Below are 27959 nucleotides of genomic sequence, written 5' to 3'. Positions count from 1 at the left end.
CTTCTGCTATTTTTGGAAAAATATTTTTGGACCCTGGCACATCTTTTTAGATGGGGGGCCCGTGGCCAAATACGTATCAATTTGGGGGTCCTTGACATGAAAATGCCACTGCTTTATACTACACTACAACATCTGAAACGCATCTTTCTAGTTTGAGACTTGTAGGCTACTTGTAGGTCACGTGATCACGCACTGCAGCTTACTGTTCTAGCTCAGTGGTTCTCAACCTTAAGGAATTCTATTGCCTTTTTAATACCTCAAAAAAGATAGAAAAGAAAAAACACCATTACTGTATCAAAAGTAAAACTGGTCAAACATTGACCAAATTGTCAAATAATATCAGAAAGAGGGTCAAAATTGTGAAAATAGCCGATCTACAAGCTTGCGAGGCGAGAGCTTGTAGATCTGCTATTTTCACAATATTTATCTGTGGAATCGAGTTAAACAAAATGTAATGCATCGACTCCTACAATTCCAAGTGCTTGTCAGGGTGGGGGGTCCCCAGTTCAAAGATGATTATTTTGGGGAGTCGCAGCCTGAAAAGGTTGAGAACCACTGCTCTAGCTTACACATACACACACACACACACACACACACACACACACCATACAAGTGCCCATCATGGTTCGTAACAATGTACAAAAACAATACATTTTCATCCAGTTTAATTTAATACACTTTTAAGATTTACACAGGGACATTTCTTGGGGTTAGGGTTATGATTCACTTCTCTTACAGTGAATCATAAGTCGCATTTTAAAGATATATAGGTTAATGTCTTAATGATTAGACATGCAGCAGGATAAAGATAGACATGCCATCATTCTATAGTCTAGGGTAAACATTCAATATGTAGTAGCTGAACTAATAAATGCTGAGGTGCTTAACTAGCCTAAAATTGTGAAGCATAATTTCACAATAATCAATAAACTGTCTGATCTTTATGTCAACCATTAAATTGAAGGTGCAGTACTTTTAGAGTGGAAATGATAGGTCAGATTTCAGTCCTCTGGATTAAGGGAGCAGATTCACTTTCCTTCACGGGCTGCCCACTCAACGTACCCTCCTTTGTAATGTCTTGCCCTGAGAAACGAGAGATAATGGAATAATAGAGAAGGGCATGGAATAAAATGTAAATGTATTTTCTCAAAGGCAATAACATTTAAAATTTTCCATAACATATTGCTCTTTCCTAATTGAAAGTCATTGAAAGTACCACATAATCAAGTTTATTTTTCACATTTTTAGAGCATATCCATAGTCATAAATTGAAATTTTAGTGAATCAAAAGTGCCTCAAAGTCCAATATTAATGAGTTACTTCCTGTCAAATCAAAACGTAATGTGTGATTACTACATCAACCCCTTGTGAATAATCATGAATCATGATTTCAGCATTACAAACTCGCTTTAAACTAAAACAGTACACTAAAACATGTATCTGAATTCTGAAAACATTTGAGGTGAGATATAGGCAATGCAGTAACATAAACATTCTTCCGCACTGACACTCTCTCTCTGCCGGACACAAGGCTGTGTGGTTTTACATTCCATAGCCTGAGGGGACAGCTTGACTTTGTTTGACTTGGATTTTAACAATAAAGGTATAGCAAACAAATCTTTCACTGTTCAGCATTCTAGATACAGCATAGATTTTTTTAGTTGATATTTCACAGCAGTACCCAATAAAGATTGACACCTAATAGTTCCAGAGCAGTAGACAGCCCACTGTACAGTTTGCGATGTTCAATAGCCTTGCTAATTTGATTGGAATGATGGAATCCACTTTAGTTGGGCTGGCTGGAACCCAGCTCATTAGGTTAAAGATCAGTCAATATCATTTATCAGCTTTTTGGTCAATACATGTCCTCTGCTCCTTACACCACAAGTCATGGGAATGGAAATGAGTGATTTATTCTGCAAAGTATCTCTATTCGCTCGAGGGTTATATCCTACCATCACAAGTGAAGGTCTTGCAGCGGTTATCAGTTTAAGAATAGATTTTAAGATTTTATTGATTTAAGGGTCATAAACAGCATGAGGAGGGAGCTAGTTGAAAACACGGAGGTGCTGCTAGCTGCCAGGCTCACCATTATGCCAGCCATTCTGTAAATCGTCAAAGGTTGCTGTTTTCTGCTAACCCCTTGGGGAGATAAAGCTTTAGCTGACTCTGATCACTCAGCTGCCGTATAACCCTGGCCTTGGGATCTGATGAGCGCAAGCTTATCCCTCCGCTCACCCAGGGCAAATAATGGCTGGGTAGGCCTATATTATAGCAGTGGTTCTCAAAGTGGAGTTTGGGGACCCCCAGGGGTCTGTAACCACTTCAACCCATTGGCTATTTGGAAATAGCCTATCCACAGTCTCACAACGTGTCGTGGTGCGACGTGTTGTGAGCTTGTACATCTGCTATTTTAAAAAAAGACCAATTTGGGGGTCCTTGACATGAAAAAGTTTGAGAACATCTGTATGATAGCAACAACAGCAATAGCAACAATAATAGTATTAGTAGTAGCAGATGAATCAAGTCTTCTTTACCTGCTAAAGCCTAGCTGACGAGCAATAGCCAGTGCTTTCATGCTCCTGTTCCCTCGTTGGCAATGGAACACTATGTTGTCATCGTGTTTCCTGGGGACTTTCACCTCAAAAAGCCGTTCAAAGTGCTCTGAGGACAGTTTCAATGATTCCTCCAGGTGACCCACTGAAACATAGAAGCATACAAGCATACAAACAAACAAGACAAGCACAGACAGGCACACACAAACACTCACAATAATCGTATCGTGGAGATTTTAATTTATCGTGAAATTGTCCTGCGTCATACACTAGGAATTAGCTTTTGTTGAGCTGCAAATTCAGTACCACTTAAACCCTCTATACCCGGTAAAGAGTGCATTTGATCCACTCTTATTTCACTCTACACAAATCCGTTCACCAAAAATAGCAAATCTACAAGATCACAACGTGTTGCAGCGGCAATTTTTTTGCAAACGTTCCCCCCAGAATAGGGATGCTGGGGGTTAACAAAAGTGCCATTTTAAGTTTTAAGCACGTTTTGATTTCGCAATATCGTTAATCACATTTTTTTTTTTTTTCATATAGTCCCATCCCTAAATGACAGTTTATAAAAAAGGAAAACTGCATACAAATAGATGTAATGATCTAATTTAAACAGATGCTCCTATCCAGAATGAAGTGCAAGATCAGATTAAATGGCATTTACCCTATAGTCAACAAATGACAGGGTAACGTAAGTAGAGTGCAAAGAAAACAGGGGCAGACGTCCTGAAACTTACATGGGATGTTAATGGAGTCTGGAATACGTCCAGCCAGGAATTCATCAAGATTCCGGACATCAAATAGCTGAATATTATGGCCCGTCAACATGGTTTTCAGTTGCTCATAGGTCACCTCTGAATCTGAAAGGGACAAACAATAGAATAGAGAAAATAGAGAGGTTCCATTATAATAATAATAATAATAATAATAATAATAATGGTAATAATAATAATAATAATAATATAACCTTTCTTTATATAGCACATATCAAAACAATGAAGCAAGTGCTTCACAGCTGCCATTAACAAAAATGGCAACAGAATGTCACAGAATGGATAATGAAAACAGTAAAACAATAATCATAAAAGTAAAAGAAGCTTAACATATAGGCTGCTTGGATAAAAGCTATTACAAAAAGTTATTACATTCTGAAATAAAAAATGAACCCATAGGAAACCCAGTTGCTTTTATACAACGTACCATCCATAGTTTAAAAAGGACACTGTGCAGTGTGTATGTATGCTAAACACAAATATCTTGCTGATGGTAGGACGATTGTCCTGAGAGGCTAAACTGGGCCTTTCCATCAACAATAGCATGAGGCTTCAAAGGCCATTGGGACATTTTAGTGAAAGGGAAGGGACCATGGCATTTCTATGAAGCCTCGTCATAGCAGAGTAAAGACGGCAGCAGCTAATGAAATTAATAACTAGAAAAAGTGCTCCTTGGAACACAGGTCCTAGGAGCACTAGGTCCTAGAGATTATGTGTACCGATTTGCGTGGAGTTTGGACAAAATCTGTAGGCGTATAAAAAAAGTGTTGAGCAAAGATCGGCCTCCTGGTGGTGCTATAACAGGACAATGTGAAAAGGGCCTCGGCCTAGTGGGAATGTGCGTGCAAAATTTGGCGGCAATCGGGCGCTGCGTTCATGATTTTTGTGCAAAAAACGGCCTCCTAGTGGCGCTATAAAAGGCTGATGTGAAAACTTCAGGGCAGAGGTTCCGCTCTGGCATCCAGGCAATTTGTGTGCAGAGTTTCACGTCGATCAGGCCTACGATGCTGAAGATTAGCTGTTCACAGACAGACAAATGGGCGGCTGGACAGGCGGACAGGGTGCAAAACATAGTCTCGGCCACCCCTTCGGCCCATTTGATTAAGGTATGCGAAGAGTAAACATTGACAATAGTCAATAGGCCTATTGTCAATGCTTGATAACTGGTAGGCTACACCTAATCCAACGCATTCCTATACATTGTATTAGGGTAGCTGTGTATCCAAACAATGATGACACAGGTCTAGGGCCACTGTGGGTAGGCCTATATGTCAATGGAACAGATGTACGCAGACTACGCACCGACGCACAATATACATAATTGAGCTAAATTTATGTGACTTCTGTAACCCTATGAGACTTTCTTATGTTATGCTGCCCATCAGATAAAGTAATTACAGTACATCATTGAATGCCATTCAAGTACAATTCAAGCCATAAAAACAGTTATAAAATGATGGATGATCTTTACCACTGTCGATTGGCTGGCCAGGCTTTGATGCTGATGTAAAAGTCCGCAAAACAGACAAACCATAGATGAACCGGAGGTTCACAAAAGTCTGACAAACATGACGTGACAGCACAAAGGACAGCATTTTGAAAAGTGTCAGAGGAGACTGGGATCAATCCAGGTCGAAACTTTTGTGCACCGCCGAAATCAACGTCACGTGATATTTGTACAAATAGAATACTGATAATAATTTACTTTCTTGGCAAGAAAATAGCCGAATTCTAACAAGGTTCACAGAAACGAACCTTACATGAACCCAAGGACGCTTTACATATCCAGACAGGCCCATGCGGTGTAAGTACAGTACTACAGTATATTAACTGGACTCTGGACTGTGGTGAGGTGTCACAAGTATGGTTAGAAAATAAATGAGAGAATGGTGCAAAACCTTAGCCTGGAAAACCATCCCCCCCTCCGGAAAACTCATTTGTATTTGATATGCAAATGAGATTTCCGGAGGGGGGATGGTTTACCAGGCTAGCAAAACCTGGGCTTTCTGCCAAAAACTCTAACTATCTGTAAGTGTGTGTGACACACACACACACACACACACACACACACACACACACACACGCTTTGTGTGTGTGTATATATACAGAGAAAAAGAGAGAAAATAATAAGACAAGCCAACCCCAGATTTATCAACTCGTTCTTAAAGGGCAAGAACACTTTGGTAGAGGTTCAGGTTGTGTAGTTACCTTGCCATGATGCAACTCCAAAGGTGGACAAGAAATCAAAAATAATTGCTCCATTGATTAGAAATGTATCATTCAAAATATGCTCCTCATTGACTTACATTCTACAGTGAAACAGATCTCAAAGTCACTATTGTTTATGAAGATCTCTGTATCTGTCAGTCCCTGTTCCTTTTATGCCCATATATGGAGATCTCTGTATCTGTCACTGCGTAGATACAGTACTAGTCTGGAATCTCTGTGTGGAACCTGCATTTCCAAGGGGCGAATAAAAAACCTGCTCCATATTTGCATACTGGTTCCTGATTGGTGCCCCACAACTTGGGGGGCAGAAAAATCGAATCACAACCGAGCAGGGCCTGACTAATTCTACCAAGCGCTATTTTTTATTTTTTGCACTGGCAGATTTGTCTGGTTTCTAGGCTGGGATAGGATATCAGCGAAAAAAATTGTCTGCGGTTGTCGGAAAAAAAGTGACGGCAGCAGGATTCAATCCCAGGAGGTTGGGACTGAAAGTCTAATGATTAGCAGGGCACAACACCAAGGTAGGTACTGGAATGGGGTTTTGGGCTGTATTTGAATATGACTCCGCCCTGTGGGCTTGGCAGAATCTAGTTACCTTGAGCCACCACCGAGGCACCACCGAGCAAGCTCAGGCCAGCGAGTCGCCGTGCCGAATGTTGCGAAGTCCGCTTCAATCGGCTCAGCGCTGTTCGGGACAGAATCGTAAATCTGGTAACCCCCCCCCCCCCCTCGGTACCTCTGAGATGTCAACACCACCTTGCGCGCGGTCCAAGCTCCAATCAGAAGCCACGTCTGGCTGGCCCCGCTCATCCTAGGAACACAATTATCACAACACAGACGGGATTAAAACACATATCTATAGAGTACCAAAGTCCTGACGAGAGGACCCTATACCCCTGGGTCACAGATTATTTTGCCCATAGAGAAATCTTAGATCATATGATTGTTTGATTGAACTAGACCATACCCGGTGAAGGGTGCCCTTCACCATACCCGGTGAAGGGCGCGCGTCCCCTCGTATATATATAAAAATTTGCTATATAAAAGAGCAAAATAGGCTTGCTATTTTCTGTTGCCCTGCAGCAGGCTTGAGTATATTTTTGATGGCATTTTACACCACTAACAACATTAATCAGAGAATCACACGTCTTTGTCACAACTCGTGTTTTGTCTTTTTTAACCAACACAGTACAAAGTACTGGACACACAGATGACACACAGGTCATAGATGACTCAGGTCATGAACCTGGAAATACAGGAAAATAAACATTGTATTACCATATATTCATAGCATATATGATTCACAATTAAACAGCAGGTAATGTAGCACAGTCTATCACAGTAGAACCGAAATAGCAGAAAATGACTACAATACCCATGAGGCATTCTGAACCATGAGCCAACAACGCGTCGCCCCAGCTACCATTAAGTTACAGTGTCCAAGTTACAATACACAAAATACACCAAAATAATACTTTTCAATGGACTACTTGGGTAGCACTGATAATATTAACCACAGTAAGGTTCATAAAGTGTGTTGATGAAACGTTTACATTGTTGATTAAGTCACGATGACGACGTTAGCATTAGCGTTAGCCGCATGCTAGTGCCAAACGTCCGTTAGCTTAGCATCACGCTAACGGCTCATAGTAACTTGGTTTGGCTAATAAACATTAATCCCAACTAACGCCAACACAGTAATGGATGTAAACATACACAGACATGCTTTGGACATTATTATCAGGTTGCATGTTGGTGGTATGGGGTTCGTTTGGTTTGGCCTCGTTTTCATAGACCTCGTTGCTTGTTTCTCTCGCGAAACCTGTGGCCATGTTTCCCATTGAACCCGGAAAAAAAACCTACGTCCGCTGCCACTACTGCTCCCGGTTTGGCTACAATGGGAAACATGGCCACAGGCTGACTAAATAAGCGATTTAAACGGGTAGTTTCGCTGGCGACCTAAAATATTATGCAGCCGACCAAACCTTAAACATCCGTGCGGTTTAGAATCTACCATTAGTTTTGGGATACGATGTATACAAAAGGGTAAACAGCGGAGCCTTGGCGGACGTTCGCCCGATCCTGGAAGAGAACGACATAGAACCGTTCTTTATGGAGCTAATGTGCATCGTGTGTGGGGAAACAAATCTGGAGTGTTTACTTTCCACAGCAGAGAGTGGGCGGGGTCTATGGTGTAGAGTCGGTGTTGCCATGTCCGCCGATTGTAAGCGCTTTAGGGCCAATGTTGGTGTTATAGGGTTAGTTTGGTTTGGCCTCGTTTTCATAGACCTCGCTGCTTGTTTCTCTCGCGAAACCTGGCACACAACGACGCATGCGCAGTTTGATCAAGAGTCCACCCTACCACCAACCACCTACCACCACCGTGAGCTTACTAGAATTATAATAGGATAATTTATTAACACTGAATTTGTAAAGAGCACAGGGAAGTACAGTTCAATACAAGGTCTGTTAAGAGGATTTTAAACCCAAGAAAGCACTATGGCTTGTTTCAATTGGGGTCCTTTGTACTCATCGAAGAAAAAAAAAGAAAAAAATATAAGAACTGTGTTCCAAAAATAAACAAACCATCCAAGTGATTCTGTCAGGTATGTGACTCTGTGTTGTTTATGATATTGGGTTACATTTGTGAACGCACCCTTACCCTTCCTACCCCTCCAGCAGGGGCATGTGGCATAATATATATACTGTATATATATAATATAAAACGGTGTGCCACTTTGCCTCCTTCGTGTTGCATTACTGCCACCTTCTGGAGTTGTATACCCCCGACCATGTCCAGTTTGTCATATTTCTCTCAACAGTATTATTGCTCTCTTCAGAAATGTAATCAATCATACTTGCATGGGTCCTTCCCCAATGAAACCAATATGCAATCGGCATGCTCTGCCATTAATTGAAATGTTGTTGTTGGTCTTCCATTGTAGACAGCGCAGACCGCGCCTCTACCGTGCATGTGTCCTTCACTGTTTACAGTTCAATGGCAGTAGCAACTTGGTGTTGTTAGGTATGAATGTATATATTTGTCATTTTTGTTTTGTAGAAATACATTATTAACAAGGATGGGTTTCGTCGAGACGAGATTGTATTTCGGGAAATGCCCTCCGCTTCTTTAACTTTACTCTTCACATAGACTGGTTTTACCTGTACGTTAACGGCAACGCTGCGTCCATAGGCTGCGTCACCATTACTAAAGCCTGCTCAACCATGATTGGTCAATATTACTAGGACTACAAACGGAAACCAGAACACTGTAGTGAACGCCTCCGAATAATATATTTGTTTCTGAGGGGTCAATTTATTGTAGGCACAAATACATATTGTCATTTTATTTATTTAGTCTACCGAATAACAGGGATTCTTACTTTTTAACGACGGTAAATGTGTGGGTTTATACAACACAGAGTCTCTAATTGTGGCATTGTTGGGTTGTGTGGCATAGTATATTAGAACACCCCCCCCCCCTCGTAGTGGATGGTATGGTCCAAAACGGTGTCATACGTAGCGTTGCCATGTCCTCTTATTATAAGCGACTTAGAGCTTGTTTTTTCTGGTTAGTTGCTTGTAAATATTGGTCGTTGCGGGTTGTTTCTAAAGTGTATTTGCGTATTTGGGCTTGTTTCCTAAATGCTGTTAAAACCAGTGTTTCTCAAACACTTTCAAGTCAAGGACCCCCAAATTAATATGTATTTGTCCCCTAACCCCATCTGAAAATGTTTTATGTCAGGGAGCCCCATACCAGATTTGTGTTGTTACGATGTTTCAAAAGTGTCCTCCAAATATTCCACATTCTATTTCAAGATTTTTTGAAAATAGCAGAACCACAAGCTCACAACGTCTTCATACTCAAAATATTAATCAAAATAAAATATTTCCAACATATTTCTAAATTATTTTCTTCTTCTACTGAAATATTTTATTTCTCATCAGGATGTAATGATCATTAGACTCAGAGAAACCTCCCAGAAACACTTCCCAGAGAGAGTTCAGAGTTTGAATGAATGTCGAATTATGTGCAGGATGTCACTTGCATACAGAAGTATGGGGACACAATTTAATTGACTACATTTATTAAAATATTTTATTTAAAAAGAAAAATCCTCTCTCTCTCACTTATGCCAGTGTGCCAGTGATCACCCTCCCCCGTGCTAATGTTGGTACATTGTTATGAGCACTTTACTAAACTTTAGTAGCAAGTTTACTAAACCTTATAGTGCTCATAATGGCCTAGTGCACTAGTTACTTCTTTCGGGCTTGTTTTCATATACCTGGTTTCTCTCTCAAAACCTGGCAACACTGGTCATATGACTCAGGCTCGCCACTGTAGCGAAAATCAGCTGAACTCTCTGTCAAACACACAATTACCTACTGAGACAGTTTACATTGTGTACTTTTTGTTGTCCGCTGCTGCATAGATCGACACAATGGCCATGTGTGGAGGAACCGGTGATGTGAAGAATGCAGATGAGGATGTTCAGAAGATCTGTGACGATGTGAGTATAGATATAATATAATAATAATAACACAATATTTCATTGTTAGAATGACATCGCCAAATCGAGGCTAGGCTACAACACAGTTTTTGATCCAGCCAGTGTATTGTTTAATCAGTGGTAGAATGTAATTAAGTACATTTACTCAAGTACTGTACTGTACTTAAGTACAATTTTGAGGAATTTTGACTACTGGATTATTTTAAATGTTCAATACTTTTACTTTTACTTCTAATCCACTACATCCGAGGCAAATATTGTACTTTTACTCCACTATTATTTGACAACTTTAGTTACTTTGTAGATTTGCTAAACATTAACCACCTAAGCTCTATATTTTGGCTTTATAAATACATTAATTACATTAATACATTAATTAATAATGTATACATTTTGAAAACTTTAAATTGGACATTCTGCATAATGAGTACTTTTGGTACTTTAAGTATATTTTGATGCCATTACTTTTGTACTTTTACTAAAGTAAATTCTGATTCTGAATACCAGACTTTTTCTTTACTTGTAAGTTAACGAAGTATTGCTACTTTGTGGTATTGATGCTTTTACTCAAGTAAAACATTTGAGTACTTTTTCCCACCACTGTGTACAGATGAAGTCGCATGTACAGGGGAAAACAGGGAAGACCTACGACGTTTTCCAAGCCAAGACCTACAAGACCCAGCTTGTTGCTGGAACCAACTACTTCATCAAGGTAATGAATGAGCAATATTAAACTAAATACATTTAGGGGGGGAAACGGTCCCTCAGAATCAGATATGTGGTTCGTGTAATTCCTGAAGTAAAAGTTTCAATACTGCAATGTAGAAACACTCTGTTTGGTAAGTAATCAAATAAACATTTACTTGAGAAAAAGTACAAAGTATTGGCATCAAAATACTCATTATGCATTATGTCCCGTTTCACAAGGTATCATAAAATGTATTCAATCTTTTCAAAATAGCAGATCTACAAGCTCACAAGGCATCAACGCCTTGTGAACTTGTAGATATAAAATATTACAAAATTGTACTTAAGTACAGCACTTGAGTAAATGTACTTAGTTACTTTCCACCACTGTGTAATTCTTTAGGTGAGAACATTGGCCTTTTATTAGTCATCATGTCCATTCATGTTGACGTTCCCATTAGGACACACATGGATATGGTAAAACTAGCCATTTGATTGCCTTAAAATGTTGGAGAATACACAACAAATCAAAGACCTGGAGCCCAACAGGATAGGATGTTTGTTCTATAGGGCAGTGGTGTGTTCTACCGTCAGTCGCTGTATACGCCGTACACAGTCCAGATTATTTTGGGAAGAAGCGTATACAGTCTAATAACCATTTCATCCATTGAAAACGCGAGAGCGTATACCCACGGTCACGCGCATCGTATCGTAGCGTATACCCTCCGAAAAAAACTAGAACACAACACTGCTATAGGGAGTATAGAACACATTGTTAAAATAAATTGTATTGGCTCTTCTTAACCCTCTTATCTCTCCTGTAGGTTCATGTTGGTGGAGAAGACCACGTTCACATCCGTGTGTATAAAACGCTCCCGCATGCAGGAGAAACACTAAGCTTGCACAGTGTCCAGGAGGCCAAGGCCCACCAAGACTCCATTGAATATTTTTAATACGACCATGTAACAAGTTTAAACTCCAGTGCCTATATGAGTCACTTCTCACATCCTCTATATCTGTATCTTTGTGCTACATTATTCAGCCATGTTAACTTTGAATCTCATTCCAGACAGAGTTTTACTGTCACTGAGGAAAATATGTCCTGGTATTGTTTGGGAATGAGTAGGATAAATTGTTTTGTTACATGATTTAATAAAAAAAAGCATCCTAAGAAAAATGTGTGTCATCTGTTTCAAAACAAAATGATTGTTATTTTGTGGCTACCTGAGATCTTACAAAATATGAGCAGGGGCATACTGTATCCAGTGCGTGGATGGGTGAGTCAACCATTCCAAGTGAAAGATGAAGTGTCAGCTAATACAAAAGCCTCAAATAGTCATTCATTATTGTGTAGGTCTATACATGTGAATTACTCACTACCACACCCATACTGATTCAGTTTGTGTCTTTAGGTTGGCCCATATTGCAACTTTATATAACTGGTAAATTGTGTTGTGAGATGATCAGCAGCCAAAATCAAACCATATTAATCCTTCCAGCTAACATAACTATTGATGGCTGAAAAAAATACGTCAAGTATCAATTAAAAACCCATTAAAACCGGGAAAGCATCAGTCATCTTAGATTCTTGCGTTGGCTATTCAAAGATAGCAGATATACAAGCTCACAGCATGTCACTTTATACCACGCTGCGAGCTTGTACAGCTGCTATTTTTTGAATATTTTGGAAAAATCGTGAAAGTGTGAGAACTACTGATATAGAAAGCATTTGTAGACTCGGCCTCAGGTCTTAATGGGTTAAATATGAAAATGACATTGCTCTACAAAGAGTTGAGCTATTCAGTTAAATGATTTAATTGTTTATGTAACCTGTTTACATGACTCTTTAGCATGGCTACTCAATCAACAGGCAGCTGACAGATGAGTCATCAGGTCTGGTATGCCCTTTTTCTTGTTTAGCGGCTCACAAAAACCCTGAAAATGTGAATTTTCCACTGCAGTATTCTCACCAAAATCAGTCCACCTACACAGCCGACTGAAACAAACAGCAATGTAACCTGTTATTCAAGATTGTTTCCACAAACCAGCTTTGGCACATCTCAGCAACTTCATCTGAAATGTCCACTATAAGCCACATGTATACAGACTAGTGAATTTGTCACAGACTAGTGACAAATTAAAAGTAAACCAACAGTGTTTTAGTAAGGTGTTAGGACTCATGACTGAACTGCCTGAGAAAGAGTTCTTGTTCTCTACATGCGTTGTTGAGTAGTCTGTAAGATTTTAAGCCAATTGTTCATTTGCCTAAACAAAGTTTTCAAAATAGCTGTTTGAAGGCATTACAGCTATACTTTTGCATTGTACACTGGTCTCCCTCAATTGTTTTTGCCTCCTTGGGAACCCTAGGACTCAACTTGGCATAGATTCTATAAGACTCTGGAACTCAGTTAAAGGGATGGGGTTAGCTAATAAAATCACATTCTGCGTTGACATTAACAGTCACATGAGGAAGTTGCTCCTCTGTTTTTCCATACCGCACCAATGCTCGAGCATCAGTCATCAAATGTGCAATTTAGCCCACAATTCCCAACCCTATTTAAAGATGTTTTTTCCATTCCAGCAAGTTATGCTAATTATTTTGTTGGAAAAATGATGGCACTGTATTTAAAACACAGCTAAACATACATATAAGTACATTTAGATTTTTTTTTAAATAATCTACTAAATTATGACTAAACTTAAACCTTATTTTATACTTTGTTGTATAATGCTGCACAAAATTAGCCAATCCAGCCATTTTCACTATTCAAAACGAACCCCCTTTCATATTCACAAGAGCTTTTCCTCTTCCCATCCTGATCCAAAATCTAGGCCAACTGGGCCTGCTCAGTATTTTATAAATGTGCCACAGTTAACTGCTTAATTGTATCATGCAGTGCACCTGTATAGAAGCAGTCATGTATAGTTGTTTTCCACTTAGTTATTCAAGTTTTCCCTTTAATTTGTCAGCCCTCCATACATGTACGTACATCACATTCACAGTCTTCTGTGTCCAAGCAGCTGCCGTATTGACATCATAAATGTCATTGTGGTCACTCACTCATGGCAAACTAGGTAGACAATCAGTACTTGGCCTATGAATTTTGTTTACTCTGCTACACAGCTCGACCAGAAGAAGCAATTCTTTTATATGGCCATTTATGCATATGTATCACATCCATGGGTTGTCTCGGCTTTTATAGTTGTTTGGGTTGTTACATAAAGCTTTTAATTGAAATTAAATTAATAAATAATAAGTGTTATATTTAGTGTTTTTTTACCTCAGTAATATTTTTACGCTATGCAAAGCATCACCTTAACAAATGTCTTGTATGTGTAAGCAATGCAAATAATTCTGATTAGGAAATAAGCATATTATGGGGCAAGGGGCCGAACACATGTCCTACACTAATGTTCTTTTTTTTTTTATTGTTGATTTAAATTTGCCTGATGAAGGTCTAGCACCAACATGTTGCAATATATCATTACAAGTTAGTGTGCAGGATGTTTGCAACTTTTAACCTACACTACTGTATAGCCACAGCAGCCTCTGGAGTCACAGAATTGTATAACAATTTCTATTGTGTGGGATAAAATGTGCAATACTGAGGCACATTGATCGACTCAGTTGCCCATGACATGACAATAGAGAAACCTCTTGCACTCTGTAACACAGTATTCTGATCAAAATTAATATCAAATATGTAGTGTAAATACTGAATCAAGCTTCAACACCCTCTGCAGTGCACACAAAAGCCTGAGTACGAGTAGACATTAAAATGACCCCAGAAGTGTTTTAAGGAAACACCCCCTTTTAAGTAGTTGGGAGATTCCTAACTGTAATAATCATGCTCTTTGTTCAGCATCAGGTGATTCTGACAAACAGAGAAAGGTTTAGCACGTGTTTGGATTAAGCAATGGCCCATAAGTGTACCCAAATTGAGGAACTACAAGAACTATACAGTAACAACCTTTTCTCATCGTTAAATATGGAATAAAACGGCACTTAAAATTGTAAATATAGTGCAAACTCGCCTCATACGAAACTAAAGCAATGATGTGGATGAAACCGTACCACGCTGCTTGTATTTTCTGTCGGAAAATAAGATGGATTTACTTTTAATCAGCTTAATGATTAATTTAAACCACAGACAAGAGCCACTGAAAAACACTTCATTATATTTTTCTTTAAAAAAAATCTGTCTTTTTTTTTGGTACAATTTCAGAAAAGAAACACAGAGATGACTGTCCTACAGGGGTGGTCTCACATTAATGTGGTAACACCACAACACTGGTCACAATGGTTTGAGTGTGGGGAAGAGGTTACAGTTGCCTGGGTGACAAACGTCTTGGTTCCAGAGCACAGAGGCAAGTCACAGTTTCAGCTGCAGTCATGATGCAGCCTCCTGATGTAGCACTTCTTCTTATTAGCCGGCAGACAGACAACAGTTCAATTCACCTTAGGAGGCGTGTAGTGGATACGGCACCTTTCACTGAACACCTGGATGAAAATAAATACAAAAATAGAATCAACGTTAACCATTTATGCCCCATTTCAGCAAAAATAGCCGATCCACAACCTCACAACGTGTCAAATTGTGATGCACGGTGAGCTTGTAGAATTTCACTATTTTGAAAATGTTTTAAATAATTTAGCCTATAATGACATGCCCAAAATGGGGTGGTTAAAGGGTTACATTTTTTTTCATTGGAATATATATTCCACATAAAATGTGTGAAATCACAATCTAAATGACCAATGCAATCCATTGTAGAAACTAAAGTATGCATCAGGAGTACTTGAGTAGAGTGAATATAATACCTCTGTTGACTATGAATTGACCAGATATGCCATTTTCACATGATATAAGATGTGTTATGTTGTAAGTTTGTTAACAGACAAATGGAAAGGAGCGAAAACATAATCCCTGTCCAAGTCTATTGGCAACAAAATATAATGACGGTATTACATTACAAACTTGGTCAAAAGCTTGTCAGGAGGTGGATATGGCCTCAGTCCACCAGAACAATTAGGCTCACTTGTTCACTATGTAACTCATCTCCACACAGATGTACTTGAGGACCTGAACAGAAGCCTACTATTAATTAGTTCAGACACTGCCTGTATATGGAAAAGTTAAACGAAATGCTACTAATGTTCACTATGGCAGTGGTTCACAAATGTTTGGGGCTCAGGGCACCCCTATACATATGCTTTTCATCCATGGCACCTCACATTACATTGATACTTTTCACTCTAGCACCGTACATTCATGAGACAGAAATGGTGCCATCTTAATGAGCATTAGTGAGGACCAGTTACGGTATATGAAGATATGGTTGAAAATAGGTGAAGTGTTCCTTTAACAACTTTTTTATTTGGTTATGAACCAGATACATGGTTCAAGGACAGCATTTATACAGTATAGCGCCTTTCTCCAAAGTGCTTTACAATGTATTTCACATTCACCCATTCACATACCGATTTTGGAGGATTGCTCAATGACAGGTCGAGATGCAGTGGAATGAGCCTGGGATCGAACCGGGACCTTCAGATTTCACGGTAGAAAACCTTCAGATTGTCTACCTCCTGAGCCACTGCCACCCATCAGAGTGCCAATGGTATTTTGAGTTTTGAGGTTAGAACTGTGTTTACTGAAAATACATTTGAGTCAGACTTGTGCTCCTGGCAGCACCCCTTGTCTTGGACTGTTTGGCTGCTGGACTATAAACGAACATGACTTTAACCATTTAAAACTCTTTATAGTTCTTTTACCGGGGTCCCGAAGGGGTCTATACTTGGTCCCCTTGTTTTTTCCCTCTACAAAATATGTCTTCGCCTACCTACCTTGCGACGTGTTGAGAGATTGTAGTCATCGCCAAATGTTCACCAATTATGACATGCCCAGAATAGGGACGCTCTGGTTTATGTAGGTAGGTTAAGGACTAGTCTGTCATTATCTGTTACAATTACATGATAGTGCAGGTTTTTCCCCCTCACTTTTAATATTGAGCAACATGTATACTGTATCTTCAACAGATAACTGTCTTCTTACCTTCAGACTCCTGTCATTGACAACTTCTTCAACATTCAGCTCTGACTGCATGAATTTTAACTGGAGGAACAGATGATACATCACATAAATTGTTATTAAAAGCAAAGCAATGATATATATAATAATACATATTCTATTTTAGGTAAATGTTTTTATTTCAGTGTAAATGTAAAGAGACAGGAAACCAAGGAGAGAGACATGCGAGACAAGACAGAGGTCATATTCAAACTCACGTCCTCAAACTCACTATAGGAGCGGTCTGTACACTAACATTATTGCACAGACTTTATTCTTTTTAAATGTGTATGAAAATGCCAACATCCCCCTCTGTTATGTGATAGGAATTGGATTAGGCATACTGGCCCTCATTTATAAACGGAGCGTATAAACCGGTGCATAATTTCCATATATTCGGCCGTACACCAACGCCGAAGTCACATTTATCAACGCATACTACACAGCTGATCCCAGCGTACATTTGGTCCCAGCCTTGATAAATCTGACGTCTGAAAACGAGCGTCATTTAAATAACACGCCCTTAAATATTCTCAAAAAAACCTGATTTTACGACATGAAGAACCAGAATACGACCAAAGAAAGAGCTTAGCCGGCTCGCCTCGCTGCCTGTCAAGTCACATAAACACACCCCACACACACACACACACACACACACACAGGCACGCACGCACACATGCACACGCCCCCCTCTCTCTCTCGCTCTCTCACACACACTCACAGACATGCGCCCAACTGCGTCTTTCATAATCCGTTACGGTGCAATCTTTGTCAGTCAGTAGGCTTGTAGCCTACATGAATGACATATTATGATAGGCCTACCAATCACATCGCCATGAATGGAATACGTTTGTATATTTATTTACCCCATAGCGAGCAGTGCGCGTTCGATAGTTACACTAAAGCAGTTATGTATTCCCCATGAGACTCGGGCGGTCTGCAGACTGCAGTGATCCCGTGCCGCCACCCACGTTATAAGAGATTGGATCGTCAGGTTTATATCCTTAACCCAGCCAGGTTGTAGCCTATATAACTCTCTATGACATAACTCCATACCATAGGACAAGCTACTGTAAGTTTGTAGACCTCACTGTCCCGACCGCGCGACTCCCGACGCAAAAGCGCTCGTTATTTTGAAAATAGCAGATCTACAAGATCACAACGCGTCGCGATGCGATGCGACGCGACGCTGGCTTGTGAGCTTGTAGATTTGCTATTTTCAATGCAGCCAGATCTACAATCTTATCTGAATGACTGTTAAAGCAGTTTGTTTAAATTAATTTATAATGTTATATTTTCACAGGGATTATTTATTAGTGTAGATATACATTTTGGAGTGGATATATGTGTCCAGATGCCTGTCAGACCGTCAGACAATGCTGCTCAGCAGGTCTAGAATGGAATAAACGGGTGCAGCCAACGTCAACAACTGGTCTCGACCAGACGTGAGATCTCAGCGTAAAGTAGGATGAAGCCCACGTCAGGATATATTGATAAATGCCGAAAGGTGCGGTGATCACGCCGTACGCTCATTATTCGGGCTGCACCGCGTTGATAAATGAGGGCCACTATATCTACCAACGAGCCCCAGAACATTGTCCCTTTCTCTCAGCTGTCTCACATCTTAGATGTGTGGTGTTTAGTGCCCTCTAGTGTGACAACAATGATTTACCTTTGTCTGCTCTTTCCTGAGTTGTTTGTTTAGGTCAAGATTTTCGTTGTCTTTTGCTCTTTTTTCACGCAGCTGCCCCACCACCTCTGATGTTTGGGCAATGCACGCCTTGATAGCTTTGTCTCTGCTCAGATGTGCCGCCATCATCTGCAAGGTACATGGAAAACAATCCTTAACCACTTGAGCGTCCTAGCTCCCTACTCTGGGGTGACCTTTTGTCGAAATTAGCAGATCGACAAGCTCCCAACATGTCGCAATGCGACATGTGACGGGCTTGTAGAACGACTATTTTCCACGAAGATATTTAGTGTAGAGTGAATAGGGAGTATAGTATAGAGGGTAACCGGAACGCTCACCCCAAGACACCCTCGCCCCCATTTATTTTGCGGACCACTCGCCCCCAGCGGTTCTTGTATTCTTGTAATTGTTTTACTGAAGTTAAGGTTAGGAATAAGGTTAGGTTTAGGCATAGTTTTACTGAGGTTATGTTTAGGAATACCTGGTGCCGAACGCTCCGAGGTCGCCAGATTTGACCTGGGGCGAGCGTGTTTTGGGGCGAGCGTTCTTGTATTCGTATAGAGCCCTGGGGGACTCTGGTCAGCTCAGCATATGCTGGAAGGCAGCAGTAACAATATAATGACTCAGACATATAATATACAACATCCTAAACTAATAAATCCAGACATCAAAAATCATACATACCGATTCATAGAGTTGTTTGCATGTCTGTGTGGCATCCACTTTGCCCGAGAAGGAGACTGTGGGCACAGTGGTGTTAAGGGCATGGACAATGCGGTCATCTATGCTACGCATCGCCTTCAGGACCTCCTGATGGAAGTATAGACAGACAGATTGACAAACAGCAGCTGCAAATTGAAGCAGTTATTAAACCTACAAAAAGGCAATCATTAATGACTGCCAAGAGTCAAGTCAAACTAAAGAGTAAACTCAGGTTCCCAGATGTCTATTGTCCATTAATAGAGAAGCTTTCTTTAGTGTGAAAAAAGAAGATACAAGTCCCTCCATAATGTGTAGAGGTGTAGGTTTAATTTTAAACAGCCTGCCCTGTTCCTTATTAAAATTGTCATAGCCTTGTATCAAGACTATCATAGATGTATTTGATCGATTTTGACATTTGCATACGAAAGTAAAAGTCAGACTCGATTAAATACATCTATGATAGTCTTGATTCAAGGCTACAATTGTCACAGCTGAAACCACCTGTCATAGTGCCACATTTATAGTGGCACTGTGTTCCTCGGAGTACACACCGAGGAGGACCTCAAATGGGAGACACACACCACTACTGGCTCCGCCACCTGTACTACAACAGCTCAGCTGAAGGCATTCTATCAGGCTGTGTCACAGCGTGGTATGGAAACTGTACTGCCCGAGATAAGCCTACAGCGAGTAGTGGAATCGGCAGAGCACATAATGGGAGGCGAGCTCCCCCCGCTCCAGACACTGTACAAAAAGCGGTGTGTAGTCAAAGCCCGGCGCATCGTCAAGTCACAAACTATTCAACCCTCTACAACGACCACGGCCGGGCAAGGGGGCCTACCGCAGTATCAAGAGCAGCACCACCAGGTTCATGAACAGCTTCCACCCGGCTGTCGTCAGACTGCTGAACAACAAGGCTCATGCCTTGTTCAGCCTGATGACAGGCGGTGCTGTCAGGCTGGTCTCTGACCTTTGCTCTTCCTTGGACATACCTGTGGATTATACCAGGGACAAGTGTCTTGGAGTTTTTCCTTGCTCTTCCTCATGGACCTACTTGCGGATTATACCAGTGTCAGTCTACTTTATGTGGATTATGCGGTCGACACATGCTGACATTTTGCACCTTAATCCCATGTACAACGCACTGACTTTTGTCTTTTTTTGTGTGTTTTATCATGCACAGTATACATCTGCTGCTATGCTCACGCACCTTATATATTATCTCAGGTACATATTTACTGTGTAAATATGTGAATATGTAAATAATGTGTTGGTTTTCTTTGATTGATCTCCCGCCCCCCCCTCACTTTTTAACTTCTGTAAACCTGTGATGTGACAATAAAAGCTGATTCTGAATAACAACGTTTTAAACATGAGACGACTATAAAAGCATGCGTGAGAAACTGTACCAGTGTTAACTGTTTTATGATGCAATACTTTTCGCAACTCTTCATATGGTGACCAAAATAATCTGCTACGGTCTATTAATTAAAACGTTGCAATTGTTAAAAGGAAGATGACAACCATTCTCTTGCAAAAAAATAAGACCTGGCTTTTAGGGGTCTGGGGATCTTCTTTTTTTTTTAAAGCATTTTTGTGATTTGTCAAAAATAACAAAAATGCTTTTTTAAGTCAAATTATACCAAGATCCCCAAACCCCTAGGCCACTGTCAACGTGAAAGGTCCATTTACTTAATGGGTAAGTTATCCAACTCCGTACATTGAACTCAATGGCTGTGAGACACAGAGCAGACGGGGTCACTCATTCAGTTCATTGCCCCGAACTAAGACCAGGATTACATTTCCTCTACAACCCCGTCATGTCTCGAATCAGATGAATGTCATCTCAATAAAACATTTACACTAAATGAAAACGCAAATACTTGCACTGCAATATATTACCTGAAACATTGAAAAGTCCTCACAGTTTAAAGTTCCACCGGGCGCCGCCATGGTGGACTGCAAGGTCCTCTGCTGCGCAAGCTGTCCGACACGATGCCTGAATTAAATAATATGGAAATAAGAACATAATTCAATTTGGGATAATTTGCGTATCTATGAATTAAACACATGTAACATTAACACCAGTTAATAATCGTTTATTTAGGGACAATTGTATAAAAGTTTAAGTAAAGTAGCTATGTATTGATTATGCAGTTTTGATCAGGCACATGGTTCGGCCTCCTGTATTTCTGCCAGAGGGTCCTGTTCATTATGTATATGGCAAGGTAAATAAAAATAAGGTACAGACATCTACGTTTTCACTTTCCAGCTGGCAGATTCGTCGCACTGGTAGAGAAGCTAACTGCACTGGTAGGCAATCTGTAGCGTGGAATACTTTTTACCTCTACTCCACTACTACATCAGTACGTTTACTTGTACTTTTACTCCACTACAATTATATGAAAACTTTAGTTACTAGTTGCTTTGTAGATTAGGATTAATATTACAAATCAGACATTAACCACTTCACTTCATTTAGGCCATTTGAAAATAGCCGATTTACAAGCTCACAATGTGTCGTGATGGTCGCATTGTGAGCTTGTAGATCTGCTATTTTCAAAAGATTTTTTAATACATTTTATACATTTATTTTGAAAACTTGTGAAATGGGACATTCTGCATAATGAGTACTTTCTACTTTTGGTACTTTAAGTACATTTTTATACCAATACTTTTGCACTTTTACTCAGGTACATTTAGAAAACCAGACTTTTACTTGTAACAGAGTATTTCTACAATGCAGTATTGATATTTTTACTTCAGTAAAAAATGTGAGTACCTTCCACCACTGTCTGCGTCAATGACGCCTGCCTGGCTCGTAGAGTGGCTGCACCTTCTTCTATCATAGCCGTGGTACATGGAATCTGTCAGAAGCAACAGCAGCAGCGGCTTGACTTTCAACACAACTGATCCTATCCAGTGTTTCATGGCGTCGTAAAAAAAACTATACTCGACTGCGATTATAACCTCCATGTCCTTACAAACATGAATTTCTTCAAATCTCGGAGTGTCATTGGCAACTTGATTGGTGCGTATTGTGTAGTTCTTTATATTCAGCGTTGCTTTGTTTTGGTATGCATGGGGGGCACGGGGGGCATGGACAGGACTGGCACAGTGTTTACACTACAGCCACTACTGTGCTGCTATAAGTACACGGTGTGCTAAATGTATCTTAAATAGCACTTAAGTTGCCCGTCTGGCCACATGGTTTTGGTTTTGTGGGGAATTGATAATATAATGTTACACTGACTTGACTGTTCTTCTGTAGTGGATTATTCTTTCATTCTCTAGAAGACTGAGGTTCATAGTTTTTAATGTAGGGACGATGTGGCTAGAAAGTGGTGCCAGCTGTATTTATGTTTATTTAGTGTTTTGTTCTAAACATAAAGACGATTGTCCCTAAAGCACATGAAAGTAACACAACCTTTTATATTGAAGGTTAATTGTGAAATGTAAGGTGGGGTAAGCAATCAATAAGGAAGGTATTGCATGCACATCCGTGACCCATGGTGCAAGACAAGCAAAAGTATCATAAAAAAAGGTCTGTACCCTGTCTGGTGATGCTGAAAAGGATCCGCTGTATTTTATTGCCTCGTCAACGTTTCGATCTATTCAGATCTTCATCTGGACATAACATGATGTGTATATATATATATATATATATATACACATGATGACATTTACATCATGTATATGTCCTGACTCCTGATTTTATTTTTCAGCATCACCAGTGTGCAGACTTTATTATTTTTGAGTGGTGCCGAAGGCAACCACTCCTATACATGACTTTGTCTGTGTGTCCGTATGTATGTATGTATGTATGTATGTATGTATGTATGTATGTATGTATGTATGTATGTATGTCTGTCCACAAACATTGATGACAACATCAATACGGGGGTCAATACGGGGCTCATCAAAGGCACCACTCACTTCACACAGGGTGTGATTTTTTTAATGTAAGCAATCAATGCCTGTTCCTTGATTGCTATATATATATATATATATATATATATATATATATATATATATATATATATATATATATATATATATATATATATATATACTTTTTTCTTTCGTCAATTCTTTCAGCTATTGTAAGTGGCATGCCAGGATAGTGTGTTGCTATCTATGAAAGTGTACAATACCTTTTCTTTAAACTCTTTTAGCCTTTACCTGAATAAAGAAAGCGCTGGAGCAACTCGGATGATTGGAGCCTTTTTATTTTAATAGCAGGGTGCAGAGCACAGGAAAAAAAACGACATTGTTTCAATGTCAGATTATCTTCGGTCAGGTCAACCTTTTAGCCTTTATTCAGACCTCAAGATTAATTTATAGCCTTTATAGATATTGATATGCTCTTGCTCTTTTTTTCTCCCACAGGTCAATGGCGCAAACAGGTTGTGGAGACAGGAAGCCGTAGAAGTTTGTGCAATAAACCCGCCGAGGCAAAACCAGAGCTGCCGGCACCTGTAAATCCAGGGCCCCCACCTGCTGTCCCAGCAGCACCCGGTACGAACACTCACACTCTTTGCAGAAGAACTCTCCTCCAGTTTCTACAGCTACAACTAGCACGTTATGATACAAAAGCTAAGCTGGGGGGGAAAATCCTCTGCCAAAGAAATTATAATAATACATACAGTTTAAATAGTACTTTTTTGAGTCCTCAAAGTTGCTTTACAAGACCAAAAAAAAAAAAAAAAAAAATGAGGGATGACTGACTAATTTGAATTATTATTCTGATCACATCCAATCACAGAATTTACATTTGGTCAACAAGACAATGTTTTACTTTGTACAGTGATTGAACATTATTGGAAATTACTGTCATGTCTAAATTAAAATGTATCATAAGTAAACCCCTTTTCCCATTTTAATCTAGTTTAATTTTATTTATTTTTCCCAATACAGTTGTTTTTGGTTTTGTAAAGTGAATTTGACTACTCAGAAAAGCGCTATTTAAACTGTATGTATTATTATAATTTCTTTGGCAGAAGATTCTTTTCCCCTCAGCTCTGCTTTTGTACGTCATAACGTGCTAGTTATAGCTGTAGAAACAGGGGGAGAATTCTTTTGCATGTCCCCAAGGATAAGGAACACAGGAAGTGGAGTCACAGTGCAGTGACTGAACTGATGGCTTAGAAGAGCCTATCAAATTAAACATATCTTCAATCAATTTGGAATTTGGAATCAGTTTAGGAATTTGTATGTATTTGTTTGTCTTTTTATTTTATTTTATTCCAGCACCCTACTCAGCAGGGTTCAAGCTCCCAGGCTATAAACCATCAAATTTTGATAAGAAGATGTTGCTTTGGTCTGGACGCTTCAAGACAGCAGACCAGATCCCAGAGCTTGTGTCGTAAGTAGCTACTTCCTGTTTACACCAGACCTCCCATGAACACTTGCATCTGATTGGCTCTTTACATAACTTTATTAAGTACATCATAAGCACAGAGCTAGGTAATTGGTTGAGTGGTGTATCTGGGGGCAGCTGGTCTTTCAGGACAAACAACCATAGTTCAAACGAGTTCTGTTTGGAGCTGGAGGTAATTATCCTGGTTCCTGACATTAGTGAAAAGATGACAGAACTAATGTTGTCTAGATGACAACAACTGATTACCATACCATATCACTCATATTATCGACAGACCACACACACTGCCACCTCCAATAATCTCAATGACTCTTAATGAATGAATCCTTAAATCATACAGATATGGCACTTGTCTTTTTGATCATTCTGAATTAACACTTGTATATCGTTGCTGTCTCATCCTGATTTTAACACTCATATATCGTTTCTGTCGGGTAGAAACCTCAATATCTCTAAATTTGTTATGTTTATGCATAAATGAATGCCCTACTTAGTCATTCTACAGTGTCACACAAAAGGAGCAAAATAGCCGATCTACAAGCTCACAACGCGGCGTGATGCGGCGCGTTGTGAGCTTGTAGATCGGCTATTTTCAAATAACCTATGTATAAAATAGGGCTAAAGTGGTTAATGTATGTTTTATAATATAATAATTTATATCTGCAAAGTAACTAGTGACTAAAGTTGTCAAATAATTGTAGTGGAGTAAAAGTACGGTGTTTCTGTGGGTTTTGCCAGCGTGATCTAGTATGTGATGACACTAGCATAGACTCCCATTGTAAGAATGGAATGTGGAAATGCTCTGTCTATCTCAATGAGGAAGTTCCAATGTTTGGAACTACAGCCCATTGCAGCCCACTTTGCGGCAAGATCAAAGTGTGACGGAACTCTCTCTGGGTCTAGGTTTTGCTACACATTGAATGGGTTAGGGTTAGGGTTATGAAAAGAATTAACAAGAGCTTGTGATTAAATAATAACTACTAATTGGATCCATTGGAACACAGGTCCTTTTTGCCATTTCCTGAAAAGTAACAGTTTTTGACATACAAGGTTTCCACCCGACAGTGACGAATGACGATACATAAAAACTGCTAGCAGAATGATAAGGTTTTCATAATTTTAAAAGAACGTATTAGTGTTACCAAGGTAATAACAACTGTAGTAGTAATACTGTAATGCTTTTCAAGGTATTTGAGAAGCCATTGACATTTGTTCATGTGCCTGGGCTGCAGGTATGATATGATTGATGCTGCTAGAAACAGAGCTCGAGTGAAAGTCTGCTATGGGATGATGGCGGCGACAATGGCGGCTTGTCTGGTGATGGTGATCCTGGGCAAACGGGTGAGTGTCAATATACAGCATTAGACAATGCATTTTGTGTGTGCACAATGTATCCTTTTCGTTCAGGTTCTCAACTCACCTCAAATGTGTCATCCTTTGGTCCAGGCTGCAGGCAGGCATGAGACTCTCACGGGCCAGAACATGGAGAAGAAAGCCAGGTGGAGGGAGGATTATCTGAGAGAGAGAGAGGCTGCTGCTGCTGCAGCTGCTGCTCTGGAACAGAAGCCTCAATAACCAGCACCGCCATTCAACACACAATGGACGTACCCCCACAAAGCAGGACCCTCAGTCCCTCTTCCTCTGTGCATCACAGCAAGGCTCATCCGATCTCACCCTATGTGGGCATGTAGAAGCACCAAAACATAGATCACTTTTTGCACAATAGTGCTCATACAACCTCGAGATCAGCATTGAATACAGTTCATATAATTAAACCACACTGATCATGGATAATTGAATACATCTCCAACAGCAAATCAGGGTTCATAGAGAATGTTATGGTCAAAGGTACCAGTCATTTTGAGGATTTGTGTTAAAACTTTTGTCTAATGAAAGGAGTAAATGCTGCACAATTTATATAAAGGCAAACATCCCTCAACATGTGTCAATCTGTTCAAATGTTGAGGTTTTTGGTTACAAGGATCAAAAAGGAGAAAGGTAAACCTCCATAAAGATTTTACAGTTGACATTGCAGTATGGGTATTAAGCGTTCAAGGCTTTTTTTTTTTACTTCCACGTTTTTAGATACTGCAGATAATCAATTGATAAAATATTTTATAGGAGAGGATACGGTTTTATTTTTTGGCAGACTAGTTTGCTTCAACTTTTCCATCCATTTCTCTTTTCACCAGCCGCAGTTTTATAGGTTGACCTACCAGTAACCTGTCACGCCATACGGTACCTCTTTCTCAGGCTGTCGTATACAAATGCCTCAAGTGTCTCTCTGTTATAATCCAACAATGGTAAAGACGGCCCGCCCCGTTTTCAGCTGTGTACAGTGCACAGTATACTATGTTTTCATATGAGAACGATAAGAAGTGGATCAGAAGTGATCCTGTTGTTCACTTTTTGGCCCCCTCCTTAATGGCCTCATCAGTAGACTTGCTGCTCTGATCATTGCTGATGTAACACTGTTTCTATGTAAATACCTGTCGTAATAAACAGTTAAGTAATCACAAAAACAGACCAATAAAATGAGTACTCATGACTTGATGATAAAACACACCTGAAGTCGGTCAGAATCACTGATTAAGAATAAGTGCTAGACCCCAAATCCAGTATACATTAAAGTAGTAGGAATTGAAGAAATCCCCAAAAATGAGCACATCCCAAATTTCAAATAAGTGGAGGACAAAGTTCTCACATTTCCATATTAATTAGAAATGTGGGATGTGCTACCTTTTGGGAATTCTTGCAATTCATATTTTTGATATTCACCGATGTTTCACAATACAAATTTTAACAACCTCAAATTTGAGAAGGCTGTGAAATTATGTTCAGCGATGTGAACTGTTGTGCTTTTGTAATATTTAATAGACTAAAAAAGTGTGTTTTAAACCACTTATACTTTCAAGGGGGTGTACATCATGGCTGGGGGATGTACTTGTACATCAAGCCGCCTCGCACTACAGAAACAGGAGATAAGTCTCCTTCCCTATGGTCCACATGGCTACTTAAATGTCAATGTGTCATGGACAGCAACGCCCCACACAATGTGCCCCTAACTGCTCCCTAGGTGCTGTATTAATAGCGCCCAGGGAGCATTTTGATGGGTTAAATGTAGAGGGTGAATTTCACGGATGTGAAAATGTTCCATCTGTGACAAAATTCTGTGACCCTTTCCTCTGGACTGGTGACGGGAGGTGCTTTTTCTGTGGGTGGGATTTCATACATTAATCAAAGATGTTACCTGCCTGGGTGCCTCAGCCAGTTAGTGCAGAGACCAGACCATACTATATATACATACATAATATAATGACCATAAGGTCATTATATCACGCTCTTAGCATGAGGACAC

The 27959-nt window shown here is 39.8% G+C and overlaps 4 protein-coding genes across 4 annotated transcripts; 2 read left to right on the top strand and 2 right to left on the bottom strand.

Moving 5' to 3' along the window:
* Positions 1-703: 703 nt before the first annotated feature.
* Positions 704-5076, bottom strand: LOC311038703 (thiosulfate:glutathione sulfurtransferase). The gene is made up of 4 exons (XM_084048274.1): positions 4803-5076; positions 3296-3418; positions 2538-2700; positions 704-1083 (listed from the first exon to the last, which is right to left on the bottom strand). The coding sequence occupies exons 1-4, from the start codon at positions 4924-4926 to the stop codon at positions 1029-1031; spliced, it is 465 nt and encodes a 154-aa protein (XP_083904400.1). The 5' UTR covers positions 4927-5076; the 3' UTR covers positions 704-1028.
* A 4827-nt stretch (positions 5077-9903) lies between these two features.
* Positions 9904-11935, top strand: LOC311038724 (cystatin-B-like). The gene is made up of 3 exons (XM_084048312.1): positions 9904-10071; positions 10682-10783; positions 11583-11935. Exons 1-3 carry the CDS (start codon positions 10003-10005, stop codon positions 11709-11711), a joined length of 300 nt encoding a protein of 99 aa, XP_083904438.1. The 5' UTR covers positions 9904-10002; the 3' UTR covers positions 11712-11935.
* A 2982-nt stretch (positions 11936-14917) lies between these two features.
* mix23 (mitochondrial matrix import factor 23) lies at positions 14918-21189 on the bottom strand. The gene is made up of 5 exons (XM_084048330.1): positions 21124-21189; positions 19204-19329; positions 18502-18648; positions 16815-16874; positions 14918-15259 (listed from the first exon to the last, which is right to left on the bottom strand). Exons 1-5 carry the CDS (start codon positions 21172-21174, stop codon positions 15209-15211), a joined length of 435 nt encoding a protein of 144 aa, XP_083904456.1. The 5' UTR covers positions 21175-21189; the 3' UTR covers positions 14918-15208.
* Positions 21190-22087: 898 nt separating this feature from the next.
* On the top strand, positions 22088-27136 carry fam162a (family with sequence similarity 162 member A). Its single transcript, XM_084048493.1, has 5 exons — positions 22088-22252; positions 23611-23739; positions 24472-24586; positions 25834-25942; positions 26048-27136. The coding sequence occupies exons 1-5, from the start codon at positions 22210-22212 to the stop codon at positions 26174-26176; spliced, it is 525 nt and encodes a 174-aa protein (XP_083904619.1). The 5' UTR covers positions 22088-22209; the 3' UTR covers positions 26177-27136.
* Positions 27137-27959: the final 823 nt, after the last annotated feature.

Source organism: Gymnoscopelus microlampas, assembly GCF_963454915.1.
Source record: "Gymnoscopelus microlampas genome assembly, chromosome: 22".
Taxonomy (NCBI): domain Eukaryota; kingdom Metazoa; phylum Chordata; class Actinopteri; order Myctophiformes; family Myctophidae; genus Gymnoscopelus; species Gymnoscopelus microlampas.
The sequence above is the reverse complement of the archived record's forward strand: the minus strand, read 5'-3'. Positions and strand labels throughout refer to the sequence as shown.

Bases quoted from the DNA above. Each gene is read 5' to 3' on its own strand.
- LOC311038703 (XM_084048274.1), bottom strand. From the start codon at position 4,926: ATGCTGTCCTTTGTGCTGTCACGTCATGTTTGTCAGACTTTTGTGAAC. The intron at 3,419-4,802 runs GTAAAGATCATC...TGTCCCTTTCAG, and splicing joins TGGCCAGCCAATCGACAGTG to ATTCAGAGGTGACCTATGAG. The intron at 2,701-3,295 runs GTAAGTTTCAGG...TCTATGTTTCAG, and splicing joins AGACTCCATTAACATCCCAT to TGGGTCACCTGGAGGAATCA.
- LOC311038724 (XM_084048312.1), top strand. From the start codon at position 10,003: ATGGCCATGTGTGGAGGAACCGGTGATGTGAAGAATGCAGATGAGGAT. The intron at 10,072-10,681 runs GTGAGTATAGAT...CACTGTGTACAG, and splicing joins TTCAGAAGATCTGTGACGAT to ATGAAGTCGCATGTACAGGG. The intron at 10,784-11,582 runs GTAATGAATGAG...TCTCTCCTGTAG, and splicing joins GAACCAACTACTTCATCAAG to GTTCATGTTGGTGGAGAAGA.
- mix23 (XM_084048330.1), bottom strand. From the start codon at position 21,174: ATGGCGGCGCCCGGTGGAACTTTAAACTGTGAGGACTTTTCAATGTTT. The intron at 18,649-19,203 runs GTATGTATGATT...TGTACCTTGCAG, and splicing joins GCAAACAACTCTATGAATCG to ATGATGGCGGCACATCTGAG. The intron at 15,260-16,814 runs GTAAGAAGACAG...ATTTTCATCCAG, and splicing joins TCAATGACAGGAGTCTGAAG to GTGTTCAGTGAAAGGTGCCG.
- fam162a (XM_084048493.1), top strand. From the start codon at position 22,210: ATGAATTTCTTCAAATCTCGGAGTGTCATTGGCAACTTGATTG. The intron at 23,740-24,471 runs GTACGAACACTC...ATTTTATTCCAG, and splicing joins TGCTGTCCCAGCAGCACCCG to CACCCTACTCAGCAGGGTTC. The intron at 25,943-26,047 runs GTGAGTGTCAAT...CCTTTGGTCCAG, and splicing joins TGGTGATCCTGGGCAAACGG to GCTGCAGGCAGGCATGAGAC.